The 25,352-nt window shown below is 42.5% G+C and overlaps 1 protein-coding gene across 4 annotated transcripts in view; it reads left to right on the top strand.

The window, feature by feature from the left end:
- The first annotated feature begins 477 nt into the window (after positions 1-477).
- The window catches only part of TSPAN5 (tetraspanin 5), a 128,629-nt gene continuing 103,754 nt past the window's right edge, over positions 478-25,352 (top strand). For all 4 annotated transcript variants that reach the window (XM_034771752.1, XM_034771753.1, XM_034771751.1 and 1 more), the window contains exon 1: positions 478-944. In XM_034771752.1, the coding sequence (XP_034627643.1) occupies positions 864-944 (81 nt within the window). In that variant the 5' untranslated portion in view covers positions 478-863. The remainder of the gene's footprint in view (positions 945-25,352) is intronic.

Raw genomic sequence — 25,352 nt, 5'->3', positions numbered from 1 at the left:
CCACCCAGGCAGGAGTCTCTTCTCAACACGATGCTGTAATTTAGACATGGCCTAGGACAGCCCCCTCCTCTCCTGCGCATCCATAGCTGCAGGCAAAGTGGGACAGGAGCAGGCTGGGGCTCCCGCTCCCCAAGGGTTGGGTTATTTAGTGCCAGCTGGAGACGTCATTTCAAGAAAAACCTAAAAATCAAGGGGCTGAAGTGGCCACTCCTGCAGCCCCCATGGGTGGTCAGCCTGAGGGCAGGATCAGGGCCCGACCAGCAGGGGGGCCAGGGGACAGCTCACTAACGGGCTGCTCCAGCTCCTCCGGCGTAAACCCAGTCTCGCCTCCGCCCGCTGAGGCTGCAAGGAGCCCGCTGTGGCCGCCAGCCTCTTGCTTCGCCCCCGCCCTGCAATGTGTGCGCGGCTCCGCCCGCCGCGCTCCGGAGGCGGCCCGGTGGAAGCGGGGGGCGGGCTCACAGCGCGGGGGAGGCCGGGGGCAGGAAGGCGCAGCGTGGCCAAGGGGCTTGAGCGTCTCGCTGCTCCAGCGGGGACGGTCCGGTGCTGGCAGCATCTGCCTGGGCAGCGCGGCGGCGCCTCTCTCCCCAGCAGCAGCCGCGGGACTCGCCGGCGGGGCCTCCTCGATGTGTGAGAGGCGGTGGGAGCTGCTCGCCGGCCATCCCCGGGACTCGGCGCCCGCTCCATGCATCTCTGAGCCGAGCCGCCGCTAAGCCTGCTCCTGCTGCCGCCGCTGCTAATCTCCCCTCCCCAGCCAGCCCTGCTCCCTGCCTGCCGGCTGCTGCTCGCCTGCCTTCAGTGCTACCAAACCCGCTCTGTTTGCGTCCACTCTGGCTGCCAGTACCGCGTCTTCATGAGCCCAGAGGATGTCCGGGAAGCATTACAAAGGGCCCGAAGTCAGCTGCTGTATCAAATATTTTATCTTTGGCTTCAATGTCATTTTCTGGGTAAGTGCCGCGGTTTTATTGCTGTGGTGCCACCGGTGCAACGCACGGAAAGGACAGTCAGGAGTGTGTGAAAAATACAACACGAGAGAGGTGTGTGCGCGCATATATGTGGAGCGTGTATGTTCATCCTCTTCCCCAGTCTCCCAGATAAGCCACATCCATTCCCCCCCTGCCCCGATCATACAGGTTCGCATGTCGGATTCTCTGCATCTTGAAACAAAGCTTTCTCCCTCTTCCCTCCTCCCTCTTAATTGCTTTTGTTGTAGGTGTGAAGAGTGTCCCTCCCCTCCCCCTTTGTCATGGGAGAAGTAGAGAATTGACGAGACACCCAGGCCTGGAGAATGGGTTGATCTACGATTTTCCTCGGGGACATTACAATAATACATGCAGATCAAGTGCTAGGAGCAATGCAGTTTGGGAGGATGGTTACACAGTGACTCGTACGGATATGCAGGGGATTTGTTGTGATTAGATTTTGTTGTTTAATAATAACGGGAGGGGGAGGAAACTGTTCCCTCCCCTGAAGCCCAGGCTCTTACAATGGTTTGGTTGAGCATTTGCTTGACAGCGGCTGTGTTGCTGGTCTTGTCTTGGTTGCACTGTATCCTGTGACACCATCTGTAGCGTTGTGTATGGAGTAGTCAGAGCCGTATATTAGAGAGTAACCTGCATATAATAATATTTCTAGTACGTTTTTCATATGCCTGTTTTGAATGAGACACACATGTAACATGATGCATAATCTATAAAGTCAGGGTCAATACAGCGGATGGGTTTATACGTTGTTGGAAACACTAAAACATGGCCTCATCCATGTATATATCATTTATTATAGCAGGAGGAGGGCTCTTGTATTTATAAAGCACATCTCCCCATAATTTATACCAGTTAGCAATGATGAAGACAGACTTATTAAACAGAGATGCTGTAGGTGTGCTGGGGGGACTGTGAAAGCATGTGTGAACACAGACTTAGAAGGCAGGTCTTTGGAATTTAAAGGTTGGCAACAAAAGATTCTGAACTCCATTATTACAGATGGGAAAACAGTTATTTTTCCCTTCTCATCTCACCACCAGTATTGATAACCTTCAGCATCCCTGGAAAAAATAGATAAGGATCAGGTGATAACAAGTATTTAGTGATGATGTGGTCTCTCTTTTCTTAGAATGTAAAGATGGTGGCCCTGGTAAAGATCTCTGTAAGACTGTCATAATTTTTTAAAGTGGTTATTTTGAACAAACAAACAAACAAACAAAAAAGAAACTCTATTTATTTTGTCAACATAATCTTAAAATAGTTCAAACGCTCATTTTATATTAATGTTTACTTGTCCCTTCCTTACTTCCTATCATACATGGTATTCTTTCAACAGCCATATCAGTTGTTTTGTTTGCTCCAGTTTTAAAGGTGTGTGTTTAATTTCTTTACATGTGTGATGTAATGAGCACAGATGTTTTCCAGCAAAAAACAGAAGTACTTGCAGAATACTTTGTACCATTACAGTGGCCCTCAGGCTCAAGGGGGAGAAGGATTATATTGATACCTTAATAAATTATATATAGAATAAGTGTGGTGTGTTTCTTGGCCAACCAGTCATTTTCAGTGAATGTGATACTATTCTTCTCCCTATTTAACCTTGCCTTGTCCTATAAATACTGAGGCTAGGTCTATACTGGGCGGGATCGATTTAAGATACGCAAATTCAGCTACGCGAATAGCGTAGCTGAATTCGACGTATCCTTTTTTACTTACCCCGCTGTGAGGACGGCGGCAAATCGACCGCCGTGGCTCCCCCGTCGACGGCGCTTACTCCTCCTGACGAGGTGGGAGTACGCGCGTCGATTCAGGGATTGATTTATCCGTCTAGATGAGACACGATAAATCGATCCCCGAGAGATCGAATTCTACCCGCCGATCCGGGCGGGTAGTGTAGACTAGCCCTAAGTATGTGAACAATGGCAGTTGGATTAGTGTCTTTTTCTTATGTAGGCTTATATCTTTGCATGAAAAGGACACAGGAGGCTAACAAATTATTTACTACTTTCATGTTGGTTGGCTGAGGCTCACTCAGTTTAGTTATCAAAATGAATAGCAGAGTTCCATGTGTTACAGTTGAATTGGTGGATCCCATATTTCTGAGGGAAGGTCCTTGGGCAGTATGGTGCAGTGGAGAGGCGGTTGCTGGACTGGGAATCAGGAGACTTGAGCTTATTCCCAACACTGCTGTTGGCTTGTTGTGTGGCCTAGATATCTGAATTTCCCTATTTGCAAAATGCGGTTCATGATACTTGCCCTCCTTTACAAAGCCCTTTGAGATATACAGCGCGTTTCATCTACAGAGGTGTTATGTGTTTTTATTGTCTTAGTTACTTCCTCAAAACAGTACTGGCTTTTTGTGAGGAGAGGCGACATGTACGACAGTTCCAAATAATAGGCAGTCATCTTCCAGAGTATGTTTAATGTAGTTTTCTTGACTTGTTAGCAACTTGCTCAGTGTTCAGTCACTCAGCTGAGCCAGAACTCATGTAAAAGAAAAAATAATTTCAGTTGCTCTATGCAAGGAGAGCAATAATTGAGGAAAACTGCACCATTAGTTGTTTTAAGAAAACTCAGATCTTTTACTGAGAATGTTATTGTGTAAAACATTCTCTTTCAAACATCTTGCATAAACCCTTCAAAAGTGTGTAGTACCTTTCCAGAAACATCTAGCAAAGACCTAGTATGTGCTGTTTGTATCAACAGTTTAAAAAAAAATGAAGAAAAAACATAAACCTTCCATTTCTGCATCATAAAATAGCAGAGTGAAAACGGAGTGAAGTGAGTTAGGAGCAGCACCATTTTGAACAATGAAAAGTGATGGAACCTTCAACAGAGAAAGGTTGTATAGGTATTTTAATTACAGTTGGGATATTGGCACATAATCTAAAGACACATACCATTTTAACTTTACAATATAGAACAAAATGTACATAACTTCACACCTTTAATGTTTGGAATGAAGACAAAATAATCTAATTCCTTTTGTTTAGCTTTGTGTTTTTACATGGGGGAAAAAAAACAACCCAACCCAAACAAACCAGAACCCAACAGCAACAACAGATTTGTACCCAGTTAGTGGAAGTTGCACCTCTTTATTTGAAGGCCGAATTGTGCCCTTCAGGAGACACCTCTTAATCTTTTAGTGCCTCGGATAACATGGCCCAAATTCTGCCCTCTGTTATGTTCATCCAACTACACTTACTTTAGTAGAGCTGCATTAGGGAAGGGTGGGTTGGTAAGAACAGAATGTTGCCTTGTTTGTACATGCAGTATAAATCACAACTTTAGATACATTTGTAATTTTAGGTTACATATTTTTGAAAACCCAGAGTTAAAGACATTACATTTAATATGCTAGAGGTGACCTGCAAAGGATTTTATAAAATTTAGGATTGTTTCCTGCCCCCCTTTTGGGCTGGGGGTAGGAGGGGATGGAGGAGCATGCTTTATGATGTATAAATAAAGTTTGTTTGTTTTTTTTCCCCTTGCTCGTGTCTTATCACAGGTATTGGGAATGCCCGAGTAATCCTTCAGCAAAACAAGACTTTGAAGTGTTGGAGAAGTTTATTATGTGAGCTTGCAACACCTTAATAAAAGCAGGGATGTTTAACACTAACAAATGTCCTTTCTCCAAAACGTTACTTGAACACTGAAACAAAATATAAACCAAACAAAACAAAGATTTAAATACGGGAAAGGGATATTTAGTCTGACTATCTGTTGCTCAGCTTTCCCTTTCCAGGCCCTTGTTGACTAGAGTACTGCCCCAGGCTTTAACTTGATCAGTTTAGTGTGTGTTAAGACATGCTCTGCCATTTCTGCACTACACTTCTAGAATGTATGTTACCGATCACATTCTAAAAACCTTTAAATCCTAGTCTAGACAAAACCAGTGTCTTCCAGCCTATGAAGAACCTGAATTCCTAACAAAAATCAAAAGGGAAGAAAAATAGCTTCTGTTAATTTTTTTAATTACCAAAAACGTTCAGGCCTCCTTTATATGTCAGAATGAAGCCAAAAAGGCACAAGAGTGGCTTTCCCCTCTGCAAATTAGTTTTAAGCTGTTGCCTTATTTCCAAGTAAATTAAGGCCACATTCTGTCCTTTGTTACATGCAGTTTCCATTGATTGCATGTATGTCTCAAGGCAGAATTTGGACCATACTCTAATTCCATTGACTCTAAACTAATAGAGAAGGGAGGTACAGAGAACTTTAGCACATCAGACAGAAGCCTATTTTTTTTTTCTTATGATTCACCGTAAATTGCAAGATGTAGTGGGATGATGATACATCAGCATATTACAAGTCATAATTTGTGTTTTAATTTGCTAGGCATCTGTTAGTTTTGATAGTAACCATATGGGAGTCTAAATTGTCTTCTGAATTACAGGAAGATAGTAAAAAGAAAGCTAAATATGTTGATGTAAGTGTCCTACAAGAAAAGAGTTGAAAGGTGCATTGACATGTGAGGGACAAGTAATTGACTGCTCGCTTGAATTCTGTAGATAATTGATAGCGTGTTCTCAAGGTGACATAGAATCATTTCCCCATTACACTGTGTTTTCAGAAATTGAAAAATGAAATTTGGAAATACAAGTTTTCTCTCCTCCATAAAACAAAAATTTTAATGAGAGATTGTTTTAACATGATCTTTAAACAGCTTCTGTAATGTTTTATCCATAGAAAGTACTCTAGGACGATAACCATCCAGTTAAGGATGAATGCATTTCAGGACAAAAATAGATGGTCAGGATGCTTTCCCCCCCTTTCCACCCACCGCTTCCACTCTAGATTCAATCCATTTTCTTCTGTTGTTTATTCGGTCATTTTGGTACATTGGAGAATATTTCATAATGGATCCCAGAAATAGAAAAAAGCTTGTATTGGAAAATATATGTAATGACTGCTTTGTAACTCTGAAAATTGGTGAATGCATATTGATGTACTAGACAAATTGTCATGAGCTTCTTCACCACTGCCCCCAAAAAACCCCAATCTACTTTTGTAGTAACAAATGTTTTAAACTAGAAAATATGTCCACATTCTAAAACAGCTTATTTGGACAAAGCACAGAACTCAAATTGAGCAAGAGAGAGCATATTTGTGTATATGGGCATACATATATACATATTTGCACGTTAGAGAAAGCGAATATATGGCAGGGAAGTGGAAGGAAACAAATATTTTTCAAGTGGAAATCCAAGAAAGCCATTTAAAAAAATAATCCTCCAACCATGAAATCTAATTAGAAAATTACTATTACTGAGTAGAAGCTTTCTGTTTTGGGAATAGGAGAATGCAAGGTGGAAGTAAAGGAACTTTCCTTGAAGTACTAATATTTTTCTTCTTAATATGTCTTAAACCAAAATTCAAATATTTGTTCTTTGTGAGTGGAAGACTCTGTGGATCTAGGGCCTTAAATAATACTACTGATGAAATATAATCAGCCCCTTTGGATTATTCTTTTCTTCAACTCTATAAGACATTAGTAGTAAATGGTTGATAGGTGATAGGAAACCTGAGCTTGCAGTCAGTGAAAAACGCACAATAAAATTCTTTAGAATTTTGTTTTTTTAACTGTGTTAGGCACTGATCCTAGAAATAGATCACTGCTCTAGACCCTCATGTTTATCCATGCAGAATCCCATTGCCTTAAATAGGATTCTCTTTTTATGTTAGGGTCTGCATTGGTGCATTTGTTTGTAGACTTGTGGCTTTAAAGGAATTGGGGGGGGGGGAAGAGGGAGAAGAAAAGGGTGACAACAAGCTGCCTCTTGCTGAAAATGTCTTATAAATTATATTTGGCACCGAGATTACAACTTCTATAAACCTGGAAGGAGCAGCTGGTGTGTTAATAAAGATTAAATCTAGCCATGTTTAATAATCCGTATTCAGTTACCTAATACCAATAAAACAGGAAGATTTGCCTCAAGCATTTAAGTGTAATGTTTTGTCTCCAACTAAAACTGAAAAAAATAAAATAAAAATAATTTGCCCCCAAAAAACTTTGAAACCTAATTCTGCCAGATAGAAGATTCCAGCTTTAGAATAACAATATAGTGCTGTAGGGTAGAATCTGCTTTTATACTCTGATTGCCTAAAATATGCAGTGTACTTCTCATATAAATGGGTGTTTGCCTGTCAATAGAACTGTAATGGGTTTTGTTATGGTGTAGGCAGGAACAAGGGGCTGAAAGGCACATGTGGTAACAGAGCTTTATTAGCAATGATCCAGAAGTGACCCTCGGTATTAACTCTTGAAGTGCCTGCCAATACTGCAGTACATTTTAAAAATCTTATAATTTTTCTTAGTCAATCAGTGTTTTTTTGTATCTTGAATCATGGCTAAATCCTGTTGTACCAGCTTCTCTTCCTTCCCATCAGGTTCTGCTTTTAAAAAAAAGTGCTTTGCCCACATAACTTGTTTAATTCCTGCCCCCCCTTTAACAGAGTAATATTATCCTTTCTTAGTAATTAACTGCACTGTATTCAGTTCCATTACTGTTCTACACCATAGACAGCAGAAAGCCTGTTCTTTGTTGGCTTGAGACATAATCATTTCTCTTCCATTGCTCTACATAGGTCTATTCTACAAGTTTGAAAATCCCCATTTTCAGAGTCAGGTTTGCTGATATCTGCCCTGAACCTGCAAAAGGATCTGCCTGTCTAGACCTGTATGGAGTCCAGTGACTTCACGGGGACTTTGCATAGGTGTAGGAGTCTGAGGATAGATCCCATTGCTGCATCAGTGCCCAGTTAAGTTAGTTGGTTTTATAAAATATACAGAATTGCTCAGTAATCCTCCCTCTTTTCTTGGTTTATATTAAAAATGTTCCTACATGAAATGTTGCCCAGGGGATAAAACCTGGGACTAACAGGCTCTTTGGCTCTGATTGAGCGTGACCTTGAATAACTCACTTATGTCTTGACTTTCAAAGGTGCTGAGCATCTGCAGTCTCTGTGCCACTGGGGTATAAAAATAAATGAGATGAGTGACAGCTAGGTAACTTTTGTTTGTTTAAAGGACATCAATTTTCACATCATAGGTTCTGCAGATAATATTTCAACTTTCCAATCACTTTTCTCTGGACAGCATTTAGAACAGGGGTCTCAAACACACAGCCCGCGGAGTTATTTTCTGTGGCCCGCTATAGGTGCCGACTCCACTGGCAGCCAAGCTCCCCTCATCCCCTATCCTCCCTCCTCCCTCCCCCCCGTGCGCCACGTCCCTGCTCCTCTGCCTAACTCCCAGTGCTTCCCACTGCCAAACAGCTGTTTTGTGGTGCTTAGGACTTTCCAGGAGGGAGCAGGGAGGAGCGGGGACGTGGCGCGCTCAGGGGAGGAGGTGGAGAAGAGGCAAGGCTGGGATTTGGGGAAGGGGTTGGAATAGGGGCAAGGAGGGGGCGGAGTTGGGGTGGGGACTTTGGGGAAGACGTTGGAATGGGGGCAGAAAAGGGGTGGGAAGAGGCGGGGCAGGGCCTCATGGACTAGATGAGCAGTCTGAAGTATGAAGTTCAGCATGAATGATTCTTTGGTGTGAGTAGTTGGGAAGAATGTTTGTTAAATTTGGCAATGTATTTTATATGAATAGTTACTTTAAAAAGTTGCTGCCATTACAGCTATGTTGATAGACTGTTAATGTAGATCATCATCAGTGTTACTGACCACATAAGGAATAGTTACAGGTGTTTATATTTTATTAAAACCCCTCTTCGCATTACAGTTTTAAAAAAGTGAATACATTGACTTTTAATAGCATACTATATTACTCTTCTTTTTTTTTCATTTTTGACTATACTTTTGTATTGTATGAAAAAGTTTCAGTGATGCGGCCAATGTACTAGTCCTCATCTAGTACAAATCACTTTGTGGTGATTTGAGTTTGAGATCCCTGATTTAGAACATGTATTTCAGTACACACCGAGAGAGTTTAATGCATTGTCGATTTCACACAACTGGGAAGAATCAATATGCCTCTTCCAGGGATTTGAAAATCCCCTTGCTCCCACTGCACACTCCTTAACATCAAATAATATTGAAAACCACTTCAAGCAAAGTTCAAGATGTGTGGTGTCTTTTTTCAGTAGTAGGGCCAAGAAATACAATGGAGATGTTCTTGTGCACTTGTTCCACACAGTTTGCGCTCTGTGATTCTGCAGTGAGTGTATTCACGTTGAATCCTAGGCATTTATTTTAGGGAAAAGCTCTTTTATTGCTTTTTGTTACACTCTCACTCAATAAAAAAAAAAGTTTAACAAGCAGCTGGAGATGAGACTCTTCTCTCAAGCCTTAAAGTTGGGCTTACTCTCTCCTTGGGGAGTTGGGTGTTCTGTTTGTGTCACAGCTTTCCCTTTGTTGTGGGATTTTGGGGGTCAGTGGATGCATTTGGCCTGGGTCCACTGATCAGCACTGTCAGTATTAAATTGATGAGCATAGTATGAATGCTTAGATAAAATTAAAGTCCCCTTGTGCAGTCTCTTAACATCCTGGATACTCCCCACCCATCACACAGTGGAAATACAGCAATTCTGCTGCATTTTGGTCCTCTGTGCCTGCAGAGAGGCTGGGGACCAAGATTTGGACATTAATAAAAATCCTGTGGACTTACATAGCCTATTTAACTCAGGGCAAATCTACCCTCCCTCAGAGAGCTCAAAGAAGCAATCTTTGTGCAGGGGTTCTTGGCATGGGCCAGGAGGGCGGGACTCCTCCTTCCAAGCAGTGGAGCACCAGCAAAGACAGCCGCAAGAAAGGAGGTATCTTGGCTAGAGGATTCACGTAGTATCAGATCTGTTGGTCACAGCCCACGTCAAAGCTCCTCTCCACATTGCTAAGGATGGGTACCCTCCTCTTTCCACATACATGTTGTTCACTGTGTGTGTGGGTCCTGGCAAGTGTGGGTTCTCCATAACTGCATTCTCCTTCCTCTGAATGTTCTATTCCACTACCACAGGATCCCTACTTATGTGTAATAAATGTTCTTCCTCTGAAAAACTAGGGACACCAAGCTCAAAAAAAATCATGTATCTTCTCTGGTAGGGGTTTTGTTATATCACGTGGTGCATATGTTGTCAGACTGCCTTTTGTGAAAACAAATAACCCTTCCATTGCCCTCCAATAGATACATGTACTCTTTGAAATGTCATGTGAATATATGTGATTAACATTATTTTTGGCTGTCTTAGAGGATGCTGGTGGAAGAGGGGTGGGCTGTCATGAAGGCACAAAGGCATGCTTGCCAACTAGAACAGGATGGAAGGAAGGAAGGCCTGCTAGATTGATTCCAGATGTTGATTGTATCTGGCCTATCCTAGAATGGCAAAGGAAGTAGGAAATGTAACCAAGAATCTGTTCAAGGTAGGAAACCAGTTTTCAAAATTGGAAAGCCTCTTCCCTTTGTGCCAAAAATAAAATTACACGGAAATTGTCTGTATCAATAGGGCCTGACTCTGACCTGACTTCTTCATCATGATCATCACTCCCATAACTGCATTGAGCAATCAACCAATTGTCTCCGCCCCTGATGATTGTGTGTCAGTGCTTGAGTCTCCGCGAAGTCCATTCCTGTCCACTCTTTTATGTTGTCAATCCATCTCTTCTTCTGTCTACCTCTTTTTCCTTCCCCTGTACTGTCCCTTGGAGGATGATCTTGGATAGGCCAGATGATCTTGTTACATAGCCGTACCATTTCAGCTTGTGCTTCTTCACGGTCGTCAGGAGGTCTTCATATGACCTAGCGCATTGGGTGTTGTTATGGACCTCTTCATTAGAGACATGGTCGAAGTAGGAGATGCCCAGGATTTTACAGAAGCATCTCATCTCTACTACCTGTATTTTCCGTTCATGTTCTGCCGTAAGGGTCCATGTCTCACACGCATACAGAAAAATGGAGATGACCAATGTGTGCAGCAGTTTCAGTTTGGATTCCAGGGAGCGGCTCTTATTCCCCCAAATTGGCTTTAGCTTTGCCGCTGCTGCTGTTTGCGCAGTTCTTGCCTGAATTTCTGCCTTGGATCCTTCATCAGTGATGATTGCCCCCAAATACTTGTCTCCAGCTCTTGTCCACTAACAGTGATACGTGAACTGATCCCATCACCTTTGTTTATCAGCTTGATTTTCTCTGCACTGATTTCCATGCCATATTTTGCAGAGGTTTCATCCAATCATTTCACAAGATTGGCAAGTTCATCTTCGCTGCCTGCCAGGCCGTCAATGTCATCAGCGAACTGAAGATTTGAGATTGTTTGCCCCCTAATGCTGACTGTGCATATGTGATCTTCTAGGGCATCAGTCATTATGCACTCCAAGTAGATGTTGACCTGACTTAGACCAATGTAAATCAGGAGTGACTAAGTCCACTGAAGCCATTAGTTACACTGGTGTGAGATCAGAATCAGGCCTGTAACGTTTACTGTAAAAGAAGAAAATCGTTTCTTTACAAAATTAGAAATGCAGTTCTCTAAGGAATGGTATCACTTTCTGCATTAAAATACAGCCAGATAAAGGCTTTTAGATAGAAGGGAAAATGTTTTTGCAGTAATTAGTCACTAATACAGGATGTAGTATGCCAGTTTTACTCAGTGTCATGACGTGTCACCCCCCCATCCTTCCTACACACTGGGCTTTGGCTCTTTCTCCACATACATTCAGGGTGTTATAAAGTCATGCTGCTTCCTTCCTTCATTTTTTTCCCTTCCAAAAATAAGGGGAGAACAGAAAAGAAGACACAAGAACAAAAAGCAAAGAAATGGGAAGTGCGGGGAAGGAAAGGAAGGAAGAGGGGACAGGGCTGGGAAAGGAGAGTGACATCTCAGTTTCCATCTGCTAGGAATTAATCAAGATATTTAAAAAGTTAGACCAAATCTTTACAAATTTGTCTGAGTTCCCTCAACTCTGAATAGTTACCCATTCTTTAGCTGCTAGGTCAACTGACCTATTTCTTTGTGTGCTGATGACTGAAAAGAAATATATTTCCATATCCAGGTCATTTCCTACCTTGCTTACTTCAACTTCCGCCTCTTGAGCTCCTTGATACCTATCAGTATATCACTCCCAGTCTGTCCAAAATTCAGGTGCTAAAATAATTTTCCTCACCCATCCATCTGAACATAGGTACCTTATTGAACTTCTCTACTGGCTCCTTCTTGCCCAACAGGTTGCGTTCAGTCTCCTTCTTTTGAATTTTAAATCACTGCACAAGCCCACTGGTTTACATCTCAGCTCTCCTTATCGTATTTCTCTCTTCAGCATGTCCTCCTCTGCTCCCATCTTCTGCCTTTATCCATGCTCTTTCTTACCCCATCCTCCTGCTCACTTGGCCAAAGCATGAAAAACACATTCAATCCTGGCTTCAATCCTCTTTTTATTCAAATCCCCTGTAAAGACCCTCTTCTTCCACCCAGCCCAAAACGCTAACCCACCACAGGCTGCTGTTCGCTCCATCTAGGCGACAAGTTGAGGGTGAAAGGGAGATGAATACTTACATTAGAGGTTCACGCATCTTTTGCAGTGCTTCTCTTCAGAGAGTCACGTCCTGTGAGTGGCCCCCTCGGTGCAGGGGAAAGCGGAGGACCCAGGTGGTGCAGAGTTCAGAGCCCATGAGGGGGAAGAAAGGGGAAATTCCCATGTGACCAGTGAGTTCCAGGGCCCTCAACTACGGAGGGGGCTGAGTTGGTAGGGCAGATGGGGGGGGGCGGCCTGTTTGTGTGGGGGGGATGAGTCTGGGTCCCATCGATTTGGCCCTGGACAAGGAGTTTAGTGCAGGAGCAGCTTCTGACACCCATAGGGTTCTGAAGAGACTGGGGCTGCTGGGCAATGGAAATCCAATGCCTGACCTTTCAGTGGGCACCCAGATCCAAACCCTGGGGTAGCTGCCTGCCTAGGGTGCCTCCACCCCCATCTGGCAAAGCACCCAGCCTGGGCCCTGTTAGCAACAGCAGAACTCCCCTGCCTCCTTGTCAGACCCCATCTTTCTCCAGTAGTGCTCCCACCTCTCCACCCACCCCTTCTTATCCAAGCCTTGCTCCTCCACAGCAGCTCCCCCTGGCTGGCCTGTCTCCCCCCAGCAGAGCTTCCATCTTCCAGACTCTGCTTCCCTAGGAGAGCCCTCCCCTGGCTAGCCTCCTCCCCTGCACTCAGGGCTCTTCAGAGCATGGCCTTAAGCTAGAGGTGCCCAGATTCTCAGCCGTCTGGTGAGAGCATCTGATGTGAGTACTGCATGGCACGGGTCAGGGGCAGGAGGGGCCCAGTGCTGCAGGCAGCAGGATGGTGGTGGCATGCTGGGGGCAGGGACCCAGCGTCCTCCCACCCACCCTGCTCCAAGGTGCGCTTGCTCCCCAGATAACCTCCATCGTATCCCTACAGTCTGAAAACCTACATCTTAGATTGTAAGATTCTTGGGACTGGGACTAAGTAGTTTTTATTTGTTCCGGGAAGTGCCTAGCAGACATTTGGTGTTGTGCTCTATTAATAATCATCACTGGCCAGGGTTGGGCATGGAGCGGGCATCCAGTGGTGCATTTCCATCCTCATCTGCTGGTGTCTTCTGAACAGAGACTATACATCGTACTAACCTGTTCAGTGATGTGGAGAAATGGGGACTAGGACAAGAGCACCAAACTCACTGTAACTAGTTACTTAGTTCAGTTCAGGCATGTAAGTGCAGTAACGCCACCATTTACTACCCTAATCCCTTTTTCTTTCCTAATCTTCAGTTATATTATTTGAAGGGTAGGGGGAAAGGTGGGGAAGCAGTGTTTCATTTGAGTGGGTTCCTGATAAAAATGGGGAATTCCTTATTGTCTTAGGAGCAAGCAGAGTGCTTGTCATAAATTCCTTTCTATTGCTCAGCAATATTGGCGGTGGTAATAGGGTAGTTAAGGATGGGATTTTCAGACATGCCTGAATGATTAGTAGCACAAAGTCCTATTGACTCAATCATTTGGGGAGGGATTTTCAAAAGCACCTATGTGGCTGGTAGATGGAGGCTCACTTAAGCCTTATCTATGCTGAGCTTTCTCTTAATATTTCCCACTGTTGCATTCCCATTAGTGGGAATTCTAGCTGTCTCTACCACCACGATGTCTAGGCTTGCTTTGAGCAGAGCTGGGTGACATGGTGGTCTAAAAGTGCTAGCAACTTCTCTGTGCTAGAGCTCCCACTGTTTCTACCACTATGGTAGGAAATGTTAAGAAAAAAATCTTGGAAGCAGCCTAAGAGTTTGGGGAGAAGTTAGAAGAGAGATCCTCCTTTGTCTAGTCAAACTTCACTGTGTGCTTATGCTTATTTTGTATTTTAACCCATTTGTTTGTCCCTTTAGTGTGGGGAAAGGGCTGGGAAGATGCTAGTCTGCAATTTTATTTTCCACTTCTGTGTTAAAGGGTGTCTAGTATTTTGCCTTTTGTGTGTGTGTGTGTTTTTTTTTTTTTTTTTTTTAAAAGGATATTTTTGGTTTGATGGAGGTGAATTAGGGTACGTCTATACTTACCACCGGGTTCGGCGGTAAGCAATCGATCCCGGAAGTGCTTGCCATCGACACGGGTACTCCTGCTCCGCAAGAGGAGTACGCGGAGTCGACGGGGGAGCCTGCCTGCTGCATGTGGACCCGCGGTAAGTACCTTGTAGTTCGAACTAAGATGCTTCAACTTCAGCTATGTTATTCACGTAGCTGAAGTTGCGTATCTTAGTTCGAACTGGGGGGTTAGTGTGGACCAGCCCTTAGACTTGTTCCCTGAAGCCCAGACATTGCTCTCATGAGGCTAAGGGGTAGAGGATTAAGCAGTTACACAAGGTGGGAAGACTTGCATTACAGGAATACGCAGAGACAAGCTAAGCTGGTGTTATGCCTCTACATACCCTTCATTCTTTATCTCGCAAAGGTAATCTCGTAAACTCTAGTAGGGATAATTACCTGCTTCCTAACTTGTGTGTGTTATCTGCACCTACAACTTGTTTGTTCTACTCACTCAATGCAGAGGGAAGCCATAGGAGAAGAAGCATAGCCTCTTCCACTCTTTAGACTTATGTATCTTCCTCTAGTGCACCCATCAAGAGCTGGAAAAACCCCTACCACTCACTGTAGCTAGTTTCTTCGTGGTTAGGTTTATAAATAAGTTGCTACAGTGATTAGGCATTTTCTACATTAGAATCTGTTCTTGAACAGGTTTCAACTGGGAAGAGTTGTTCTGATTCTTTATGTATTTAGTGGTGTTCCAGGGATTGTAGTGTGGTAGCAGACCACCGGGCATGGAGAAGAGTGCTTCTGCTGTGCACTTTCGGAGCTCGGTGTGGGAAACCGCCAGTGCTTAAAGTGGGAGTTGTCAGGAGGGCTTTTCTTTCTACTAATAGCACGTCTCTTCAGGTGAGAGTTAGAGCCTGGGAGACAATTGCTGCTTATTATTTTTTCCAGTCTGATGCTTTGGAGTCTTGGGGGCCAAATTCTCAATTACACTAAAGCTGCTTTTATCCCACTCTGCCAGTAAAGGGGCCTTAAAGTGGGGGTATATTACATTTACGCCGAGTGATATAAACTGGTTGTACTGTAAATGAGAACCAGTCCCTTGGTGTCAAAGCCTGTTCTTGTGAGTGGAATTTGGCCCTTGGTCTGAGCTATCTGGAAAAGTTGCTGTGTCGGAAGGATTTAGTCAGTTCCCACTGTAGGAAGGGTGGGCTTGGGCTTGTATATTGAGTGCTGTGGGTAGGTGGTGAGAAGAAGGGCATAAGCCTTTCCTTGAGGAAGGGCAGGGGAGTGGATCTCAATGCTTCTCATCCTAAGAGCACGAGGTACCTTATTTTTAGGGAGACCGTTTCTGAAACTCAAAATAAGTGATGCTTGTTGGCTACAGCAAATGAGCTTTGTTTTCCGTTCCTGCCTCCCAGTGTAACTTGCATGATTATATCCAGTTGCTGGTATTGTAGTGGCCCATAGAGTGTGCTCTGATGTGCCATTTGTCTGTAGATCTTCTTTTATGTAAAAACTGAAAACTAAACAAACGCGCACAAAAGGCATCTCAAAACTCACAGAAATCAAACCGTCCAACACATCGAGGGTTCTAAATAATAATACGCTTGCCCAAGATCAATTAAACTCCTTCCTCCTCCTCCCGCTCCCCTCAGAGAGTAATATTAATTTTAAATGAGCCCTATACATAGCTGCCTTAAATCAAATGTCCGGCTGCTATAGAGTTCCTCCATTTAGCATAGGCAGCACAAAGACTGCTTCAGAGTTGGTGGTGTTTGGGGCCTCGTTATGCAGCCTCTTCATGTGAGCAGCTCCCATTGACTTTGAAGGGAGTTGCTTGGTGCAGCAGCTGTATAATCAGGCCCTTGGTTAAAAACCAATGTAAAAAAGATGTGAAAAGATTTCAAAAGAGCCAGAGCCATTTCTTTCAGCGTGCCTTAGTAGCTAAGAGCTGCTATGGAGGAGAAGGATGTGTAGATCCAGCTGACAAGCTCTTGCGGAGAAAAAGTGGACTGCACAATGTTCTTATTTTCCCACTTTTCCCTTTTTTCATTTCTTGGGATAAGAAATAAATATATTTAAATGTTTTTGTTCAATGGAGGCAAAGTCTCTCCTCTAAGTTGTAGCAGCATCATGTGCATCTAATGCATCTGGCACTGAGAGAATACAGTAGTCAGTGCATACAGAGTTAATCCACTAGAGCCTATATATAATGTGATTACATTCTTTTTCTTTTTAGTGCGGGTGTATGAAAAGTCATGACAAACCCCCTAGTTCATCTATATAAATGTACATGTGCCGCCTTGGCACCAATTTGGCCAGCAATCTGGAAAATGCCAGCATTTTATAATCAGCCATTCATAACATTGTATTACTGCTGAGTGCTGAGTCCTGCCTCTGCCAGGCACTGACTTGGATAAATTCTATGAGATAGTCAAATGTTTTGATAAATCTTCACGACGTGAACACTATTAATTCTTATCTGGTAAATACCTCTTCTTATGTGGTCTACCATAAGCCACATAAAAAATCACCACGTTTTATTAATTGCTTCTGAACTTTAACAGTATCTTGGGTTAAAGATAATGGCCTTCACACAAAGTACATTCCATTACAACTGACATAGTGTTTTATTCAGTAAGCTAGCACAACCCATAAGTATATTTCAGTAAACAAAGTATATAACATACTATATAAATGTTACTATATACCTATATAAAGTATACTAAAGTTATGTATGAAAATCAAATCCATAAATCAGTTTATACTTAACAAGTGAACTGGAGGGCTTGGAATGGATATGGATTTACATTCCTGGAACTGTGTTTTAACTGAAGAACTTGACTGAAACTTGCATTAAACTAACTAGTGCACTCATACTACCTCCTTGTTGTAGTGCTCTTACAGCAGTTTTCTGTAACAAGTTGTAAGTGTGTGTGGTTATAATCTGATAATACTGAGAGGTAACTTTTTTTTTTTTTTTGCCTTCGAGGCTTTTAAGAAATGTAAACTTTCATTGAAGAACTGTTAATTTTGCCTTTTTTAAAAGCTGCTCAGTATTTTGGCTTGGAAATGCAGACTATCTTCAGAGAAAATGAGCAAATTCTCTTAACAGCTGCAACTAATTTATATTATGCTAAGCAGCAGTGCTGTAGTCACGAAAGAAATAGATAATCTTTAAATGGAACAGGAGCAGCAAACAGGAGAGTTTTGCAAGGGAGTTCTCCAGGGGAAGGAGGAGTGACTGTGACTCTTGGGGTGAGTTGTTAGTTTGTGTATTTGCGTGCTTACTGTGTGCCTTCTTGACTGAAGTTTATGCACCTCTACCCTGATATAATGCTGTCCTTGGGAACCAAAAAATCTTACCGCATTATAGGTGAAACCGCATTATATCGAACTTGCTTTGATCCGCCGGAGCACTCAGCCCCGCCCACCCCGGAGCGCTGCTTTACTGCGTTATATCCGTATTCATGTTATATCGGGTCATGTTATATCGGGGTAGAGGTGTAGTGTGGTCTGTTTGGGGGGCTATGTGATGAGCCTGATGGCCTACTAGGCAAGGCTGAGAGCTTCCTAATGAGGCTCTAGCCTGCCATCCTTCGATCCCTAATCCATTTAGAGCCCTATGACCAGGGGGTGGGGCTAACTCAGGGAGAAAAGGGGTTTAAAAAGACAGCTCCAGGTGACCGGAGGAACTAGGAAACAAGGGAGTTTTATGAGGGAGTTTAGAGAGGCAGTGTGAGAGCCTGATAAACCTAATAAACATTCTCTAAACTTTGGCCAATAACCCCACTTCCGCCCCCCGCAAATAAAACCAACCTTCCCTGCCCAAAGAACAAACAGAGCCCAGCAAGAATAAAAATAATGCAGGCAGAAGTCCAGCAGCAGAGTGAGGGCTATCTAGTTTGTTGTATTGAATCCAGCATGTATGATTACCTGTCTTATGGGCAGGTGGTATATGTGTGCATTTGGTGCAGTCAGCTCATGGCCCTTAGATATTGAGTATGGGCACTTGAGACCCGAGTGGCTGAGCTGGAGGATGTAAGGGAGACAGAGAAGGTACCTAGATGAGATTTTCTGGGACACAGTGAAGTGGTTCCACCCCCAGTTTGACAGCTTCTGTGCTGTTGAGGAAGATGAAAGTCTAGGGGGAAGGAGAACATCCAGGTTGAGTTAAGGGAAACGATCCCATAGTTGGAACCTTTCTTCCGTATGATGTCATGGTATCCTCTACCACTGAGGATACCTTTCCAGGGGAGGGGACCGCTATTATTGGGAAAAGTCAGTCAATAGTAATGGGGGGGTTGATTATTAGAAATATAGATAGTTGGGTTTGCGATGACTGGGAGAACCTTGTGGTGACTTGCCTGTCTGGTGCGAAGGTTGCAGACTTCTCAAGACCTCTAGACAGACTTATATGCAGTGCTGGGGAGGAGCCGGTGGTCATGGTACATGTTGGTACCAGTGACATAGGGAAGGATCGTCGAGAGGTCATGGAGGCCAAATTTAGGCTGCTAGGTAAAGGATTGAAGTCCGGGACCTCCATGGTAGCATTCTCTGAAATGCTTTCAGCCCCATGCTCGGGGCCAGTTAGGCAGAACTTCAGGGTCTCAATGTGTGGATGAGATGATAGTGTTGAGAGGAGGGATTTAGGTTTACTAGGAACTGAGAAAATGATGAGCTTATGCAGGAAGGATGGATCTACCTAAACTAAAAGGGAACCTGATTGCTGGCATGTAAAATTAAAAAGGTTGTACAGGAGTTTTTAAACTAAGGGCTGTGGGAAAGCCGACAGGTGTGAAAAGAGACATTACTTGGGGAGGATTTCTTAAGGGGGATACTCTATATCCTAGTAAAGAGGGCAGGGTAGACGTTGATAAAGTACGGGTAGGAACTGAAGGGAATGAGTCCCATTTACTTACTTCACATGAAGGCAGACAACTAAGCATTGACAAATTCTGTAAGTGCTTGTACACAAATGCGAGAAGTTTAAATGGTAAGAAGGGTGAACCTGAGTGCCTGGTATTAAAAGAAAATATTGATATAATAGGGATCACAGAACTTTGGTGGAATGATCATAATCAATGAGACACGATAATACACCTCTACCCTGATATAACGTGACCCCATATAACAGGAATTTGGATATAATGCAGTAAAGCAGCGCTCCAGGGGTGGGGGGTGGGGCTGCGCACTCCAGCGGATCAAAGCAAGTTCAATATAACACGGTTTCACCTATAACGCGGCAAGATTTTTTGGCTCCCGAGGACAGCGTTATATTGGGGTAGGGGTGTATCAGGGTATACTGCACAGGAATGACAAAATAGGTCATATTGCTGAGGGAGTGGCACTATATGTGAAAGAAAGCAGAGTCAAAAACTTAAATGAATCAAACAGTGTCATAGAATCTCTATGAATAGAAATTCCATGCGTGAATAGTAAGAGTATAGCAGTAGGAATATACTATTGACCACCTGACCAGGGTTAGGACAGTAATTGTGAAATGCTCAGGGAGATTAGAGAGGCTACAAAAACACAAAATCCAACAATAATAGGGGATTTCAACTATCCCCAGGTTGACTGGGAATATGTACCTCAGGATGGAATGCAGAGATAAAATTTCTAGACACCAAAATTTAACGACTGCTTCTTGGAGCAGCTAGTCTTGGAACCCACGAGGGGAAGTGGCAATTCTCAATTTAGTTCTAAATGGCATGCAGGATCTGGTCCAGGAGGTGAATATAGCTGAACTGCTTGGTAACAGTGACCATAACGTAATTAAAATTAACATCCTTGCAGGAGGGAAAATACCAAAGAAACCTTGTTTGTTCAACCCACCACAGTAGCATTTAACTTCAAAAAGGGGCACTACACAAAATGAGGAGACTAGTTAAATGAAAATTAAAAGGAACAGTCCCAAGAATAAGATGCCTGCAAGTGGCATGGAAACTTTAAAAACACCATAATAGAGGCTCAAACTATATGTGTAACCCAAATTAAAAACAAAGCAGTAAGAGGAGTAAAAATTGCCACCATGGCTAAATGACAGAATAAAAGAGGTGGTTAGAGACCAAAAGACGTCTCTTAAAAATTGGAAGTCAAATCTGACTGAGGAAAATAGAAAGGAGCATAAACTCTGGCAAGTTAGGTGTAAAAGTATAATTAGGAAGGCCAGAAAAGACTCTGAAGAGCAACTAGCAAAAGACATAAAAACTAACAGCAGATTTTTTTTTTTTTTTTTTTTAAGTACAGCAGAAGCAGGAAACCTGCCAATCAGTGGGGCCACTGGATGATCAAAGTGCTAAAGGAGCACTCAAGACAAGATCATTGCAGAGAAGCTAAATGAATTCTTTGCATTGGTCTTCACTGCAAAGGATGTGAGGGAGATTCCCACACTTGAGCCATTCTTTTTAGGTGACAAATCTGAGGAACTGACGTACACTGAGGTGTCAGTAGAGGTTTTGAAACAAATTGATAAATTAAAGAGTAATAAGTTACCAGAACCAGATGGTATTCACCCAAGACTTCTGAAGGGACTCAGATATGAAATTGCAGAACTCCTAACTGTGGTGTGTAACCTATAGCTTAAATCAGTCTTTGTACCAGGTGTCTGATGGATAGCTAATGTAATACCAAATTTTAAAAAAGGCTCCAGAGCTCATCCTCGTAATTACCGGCCAATAAGCCCAACTTGAGTACCAGGCAAATTGGTTGAAACTATAGTAAAGTTTTCAGTCACATAGATGCACACGATATGTTGGGGAAGAGTTAACATGGATTTTGTAAAGGGAAATCATGCTTCACCAATCTTTTAGAATTCTTTGAGGGGGTCAAGAATGACCCAGTGGATAGAGTGTATTTGGACTTTCAGAAAGCCTTTGATAAGATCCCTCACCAAAGGCTTGTAAGTAAAGTAGGCAGTCATGGGATAAGAGGGAAGGTCCTCTCATGGATCAGTAACTGGTTAAAAGATAGGAAACAAAGGGTAGAATAGTCAGTTTTCACAGTGGAGGGGGTAAATAGGGTCCTTCAAAGATCTGTACTGGGGCCAATGCTGTTAAGCATACTCATATGTTCTGGAAAAAAGGGTAAACAGTGAGGTGGCTAAGTTTGACAAGGATACAAAGTTACTTAAGACAGTTAAGTCCAAAGCTGACGGCAAAAAGTTACAAAGGGATCTCACGAAGCTGTGTGTGAGGGGCAAATGAAATTCAGTGTTGATAAATGCAAAGGAATACACATTGGAAAACATAATCCCAACTATACATACAAAATGATGGGGTCTAAATTAGGTGTTACCACTCTAGAAAGAGATCTTGGCATAATGGTGGATAGTTCTTTCTGAAACCATCTTCTCAGTGTGCAGTGACACTCAAAAAAGCTGGTTTGGAGAAAGTGAATAAGGAAGTTTACCCCTTCACATAACACAAGAACTAGGTGTCATCCAATTAAATTAATAGGGAGCACACCTAAAAGAAACATAAGGAAGTACTTCTTTGCACAATCAACCAGTGGAACTCTGTGCTGGGGGATGTTGTGAAGGCCAAAAAGTATAACTGAGTTCAAAATGGAACTAGATATGTTCATGGAGGATATGTCCATCAATGGCTATTAGCCAGAATGGTCAGGGACACAATCCCTTACTCTGGGTGTCCCTAAACCTCTGACTGCCAGAAGCTGGGAGTGAACAACAGGGGATGGATCGCTTAATAGATCGCCCTGTTTTCATTCTCTCTGAAACATCTGGCATTGGCCACTGTCAGAAGACAGGAGCGTGGGCTAGACGGACCACTGGTCCGACCCAGTTTGACCAATCTGATGTTTGTATGAATAATTAAGAATTAGCTGTGATGTAGCTGCAGTGCTCCATTCCAGGGCTCTGGAAGTGTCATGCTTCCATTCCATCAAGGGCTAAATGCTGCCCCTTGTGTCAGTCCAGCATAGTTGGGTTCAATGCAGAAGGTTGCATGGCATGGCATGGAGGCAGCATCAAGGCTTCTGCTACATCAGCCTAGAATCCTGCAACTGCATGGAGATAGGGCCTTGTCTTCACTATTGCACATCTCTTACTTGATTCTTAGCATAATTATGATCAGAGACTGGAAGAATGCTTTTGTGAGGGTCATGCCCTTTATGAGAGACTTTATGAGAGACTGCTGAGCTGGAATTGATATACAAACTAGATACAATCAACTCAGGATTGAATAAGGACTGGGAATAGCTGAGCCATTACAAACATTGACTCTATCTCCCCTTGTAAGTATTCTCACACTTCTTATCAAACTGTCTGTACTGGGCTAGCTTGATTATCACTTCAAAAAAAAAAATTTTTTTTTCCTCTTCCTTAATTGGCCTCTCAGAGTTGGTAAGACAACTCCCACCTGTTCATGCTCTCTGTATGTGTGTATATATATATCTCCTTAATATATGTTCCACTCTATATGCATCCGAAGAAGTGGGCAGTAGCCCATGAAAGCTTATGCTCTAATAAATTTGTTAGTCTCTAAGGTGCCACAAGTACTCCTGTTCTTTTTGCAGATACAGACTAACATGGCTGCTACTCTGAAACATGCCCTTTATGCTTGATCTGTTTGGAGTGGGTGTTTTAAACTACAGTCAGTTGTGAACTGATTGGCTCGGGAGGGAAGATAAAAGGCAAATAAGTCTTTCTCTTGTGTATCCCCATCTGGAGTCCAACTTTGAAACATTGGAAACAGTCATTGCCAGTAAGTGTCAATCTGATGTCTTTGTTATTAGTCTCAGGGTAACTTAATATGGCCAGGTGTACAACTTGCAAACATCAGCCTTGCAACTGGTATCTTTGGCCATTTTTGTAGAGGCCGATGCTCGAAGGGGTCACGCAGACTGAACTATCCTCTCATCCTTTGACTGTGTTTTGTCTTGGTGAAGGAGGAGATACTTGGATAGGGTGATGGGAGGGAAAACTTAAGTTGCTATTGTCCTGGTGTTCTGTGGACATTTAGAAGACTTTGCTCTCCAGGGCTGTCAGTCCTACACTACACTTTCACCTACACTAATTATATTTGGAAAAATCCTGGTTGGGGAGATGTATAGTAAGCCAGTTTACAAAACTACTGAGATGCAAGTTACTGCAAACGTTTTAAACTTTTCAGTCCAGAAACCAAACACTTTCCACAGATAATAGATGCATAGGATTATACAGCATCAACTTGTCTGGGGCGGTATTTCTGTCGTTCAAGAGACAGTGGAGAGAGTTTGCTTTGTCCATATGTCAGATGTTTACAGGGAGCTCTGAATAAGCTAGGCAGAAAAATCAAATTGAGGCATTTTTAACATTTAAACATGAGATGGTGTCATAAAGATCAGTCTGTTGGATCTCTGTAAATGTTTTCAAAAACTTGGATTGGCTCCTTATTAGGAGTGGAAAACAAGATGAGAAATTACTAGAAAAATATAAGTTTCTAACAGAGTATGTTCATGATTCAGATTATATTAATCAAGACATTGTCTGTGTGCCTAAGTTATCTGTTGTTGTAGCTACAGCTTCAAAATGGATGTTGGAAACAAATTATATTGAGAATTTCATTAGAGAGAAAGTAATGTCTCTCATTAGAGGTCAATCAGAAGTTTTCAAGAAGAAATGGTTACCTTATTTGGATTTAAGTGTGTAAAGAAGTAATAGTTAAAAATATTAAATGTTTTGTTTTAGTTTTGTTATTAATCGGTGACTTTTTCTTTCTTTTATAAAGGTATTCCTTATGTTTTAAATTAATAAAATAAAATATCTCAGTCCTGAATCTACATGCATTATAAAGATGAGATTTTTTTGTGACCATTTCTACAGGATTGAAGGGAAACATTAGTTTTGTGAAACTTATGTATGGTTCCTTGTTAAAGTTGCTATTTAGCTCATATTTCCCCTTATACAACTATTAATTTTGGAACTAAAAGGTTTGTGTGCATGCATGTTTGTATGTGTATATAATGAATGTTAGGTGAGAAAAATAACCTAGACAGGAACTTTTAACATGGGACCACTGTCAAAATACTATAAGTTAGAGCTCCTTTTTATTTGTTGCCACCTAGGAGTGACTATAGTTCTGTTACTTTATGGTTACACTTTAAGGGGTGGCATTTTTTAAATTTGTATTTTATGATTCTCCCCCTGCTCCCCTACACAAAAAAAAGGGGAGAAGAAACAAACAAAAAGACGGAAGAATAAAAAAATAAAGGGAGGGAAAGGATCAAGGACAGGGAGGGGAAAGGAGAGCAACATCTTGGTTTCCATCCGCTAGGAATTAATCAGATTTCTAAAAAGTCAGGCAAATCTTTTCAGATTTGTCTGAGGTCTCTCTTCTTTGAAATATTACATCAGCCAAGTCGTGCCAAGCTACTATCCCTGAAGGCAATCTGCTGTTCCATCGAAGCAGTACGTGGTGTTTGGCTGCAAGTGCTGTGCTAGAGAACCAAGCTTGCCATGAGCTGGAGATGATATATAGATCTCAAAACACAGTTCTGGGAAGTACTTTTAAGGAGGTATCCATTATCATGTTAATGCTTCTACCAACTTCTAGCCAAAAAGTTTGTATCCTGGCACAGTCCCAAACGTGTGAGCCGGTGTGGCTGTAGCAGCAGTCTGTTTTGTCAGGCCCCTGCACTGCAAGAAATGAGATTTTTAAAAGCATGCAGTCCTGGCGTCTTTTCCCACTGAAGTCAATTGGCGTTCATGTCAATGGGAACAGAGTTAGACTAGTGTGAAGTACAATACTTTTAAAAATTCTACCCTGCATGTGCAATTGAGATAAGGTTTTTCACATTGGTATCTCTTTCCATAATATATCTCCAAGAAATAAGTCTTAGATGCTTTCTTTCCCTTCAGTAGTTGGGACAAGTGAATTATGCATTTCAGAGGTATGCAAAGCTAAATG

This window comes from Trachemys scripta, chromosome 5 (assembly GCF_013100865.1).
Source record: "Trachemys scripta elegans isolate TJP31775 chromosome 5, CAS_Tse_1.0, whole genome shotgun sequence".
In the NCBI taxonomy this organism is placed as follows: domain Eukaryota; kingdom Metazoa; phylum Chordata; order Testudines; family Emydidae; genus Trachemys; species Trachemys scripta.
Note: the sequence above shows the minus strand (reverse complement) of the source record. Positions and strands in the feature narration are given on the sequence as shown.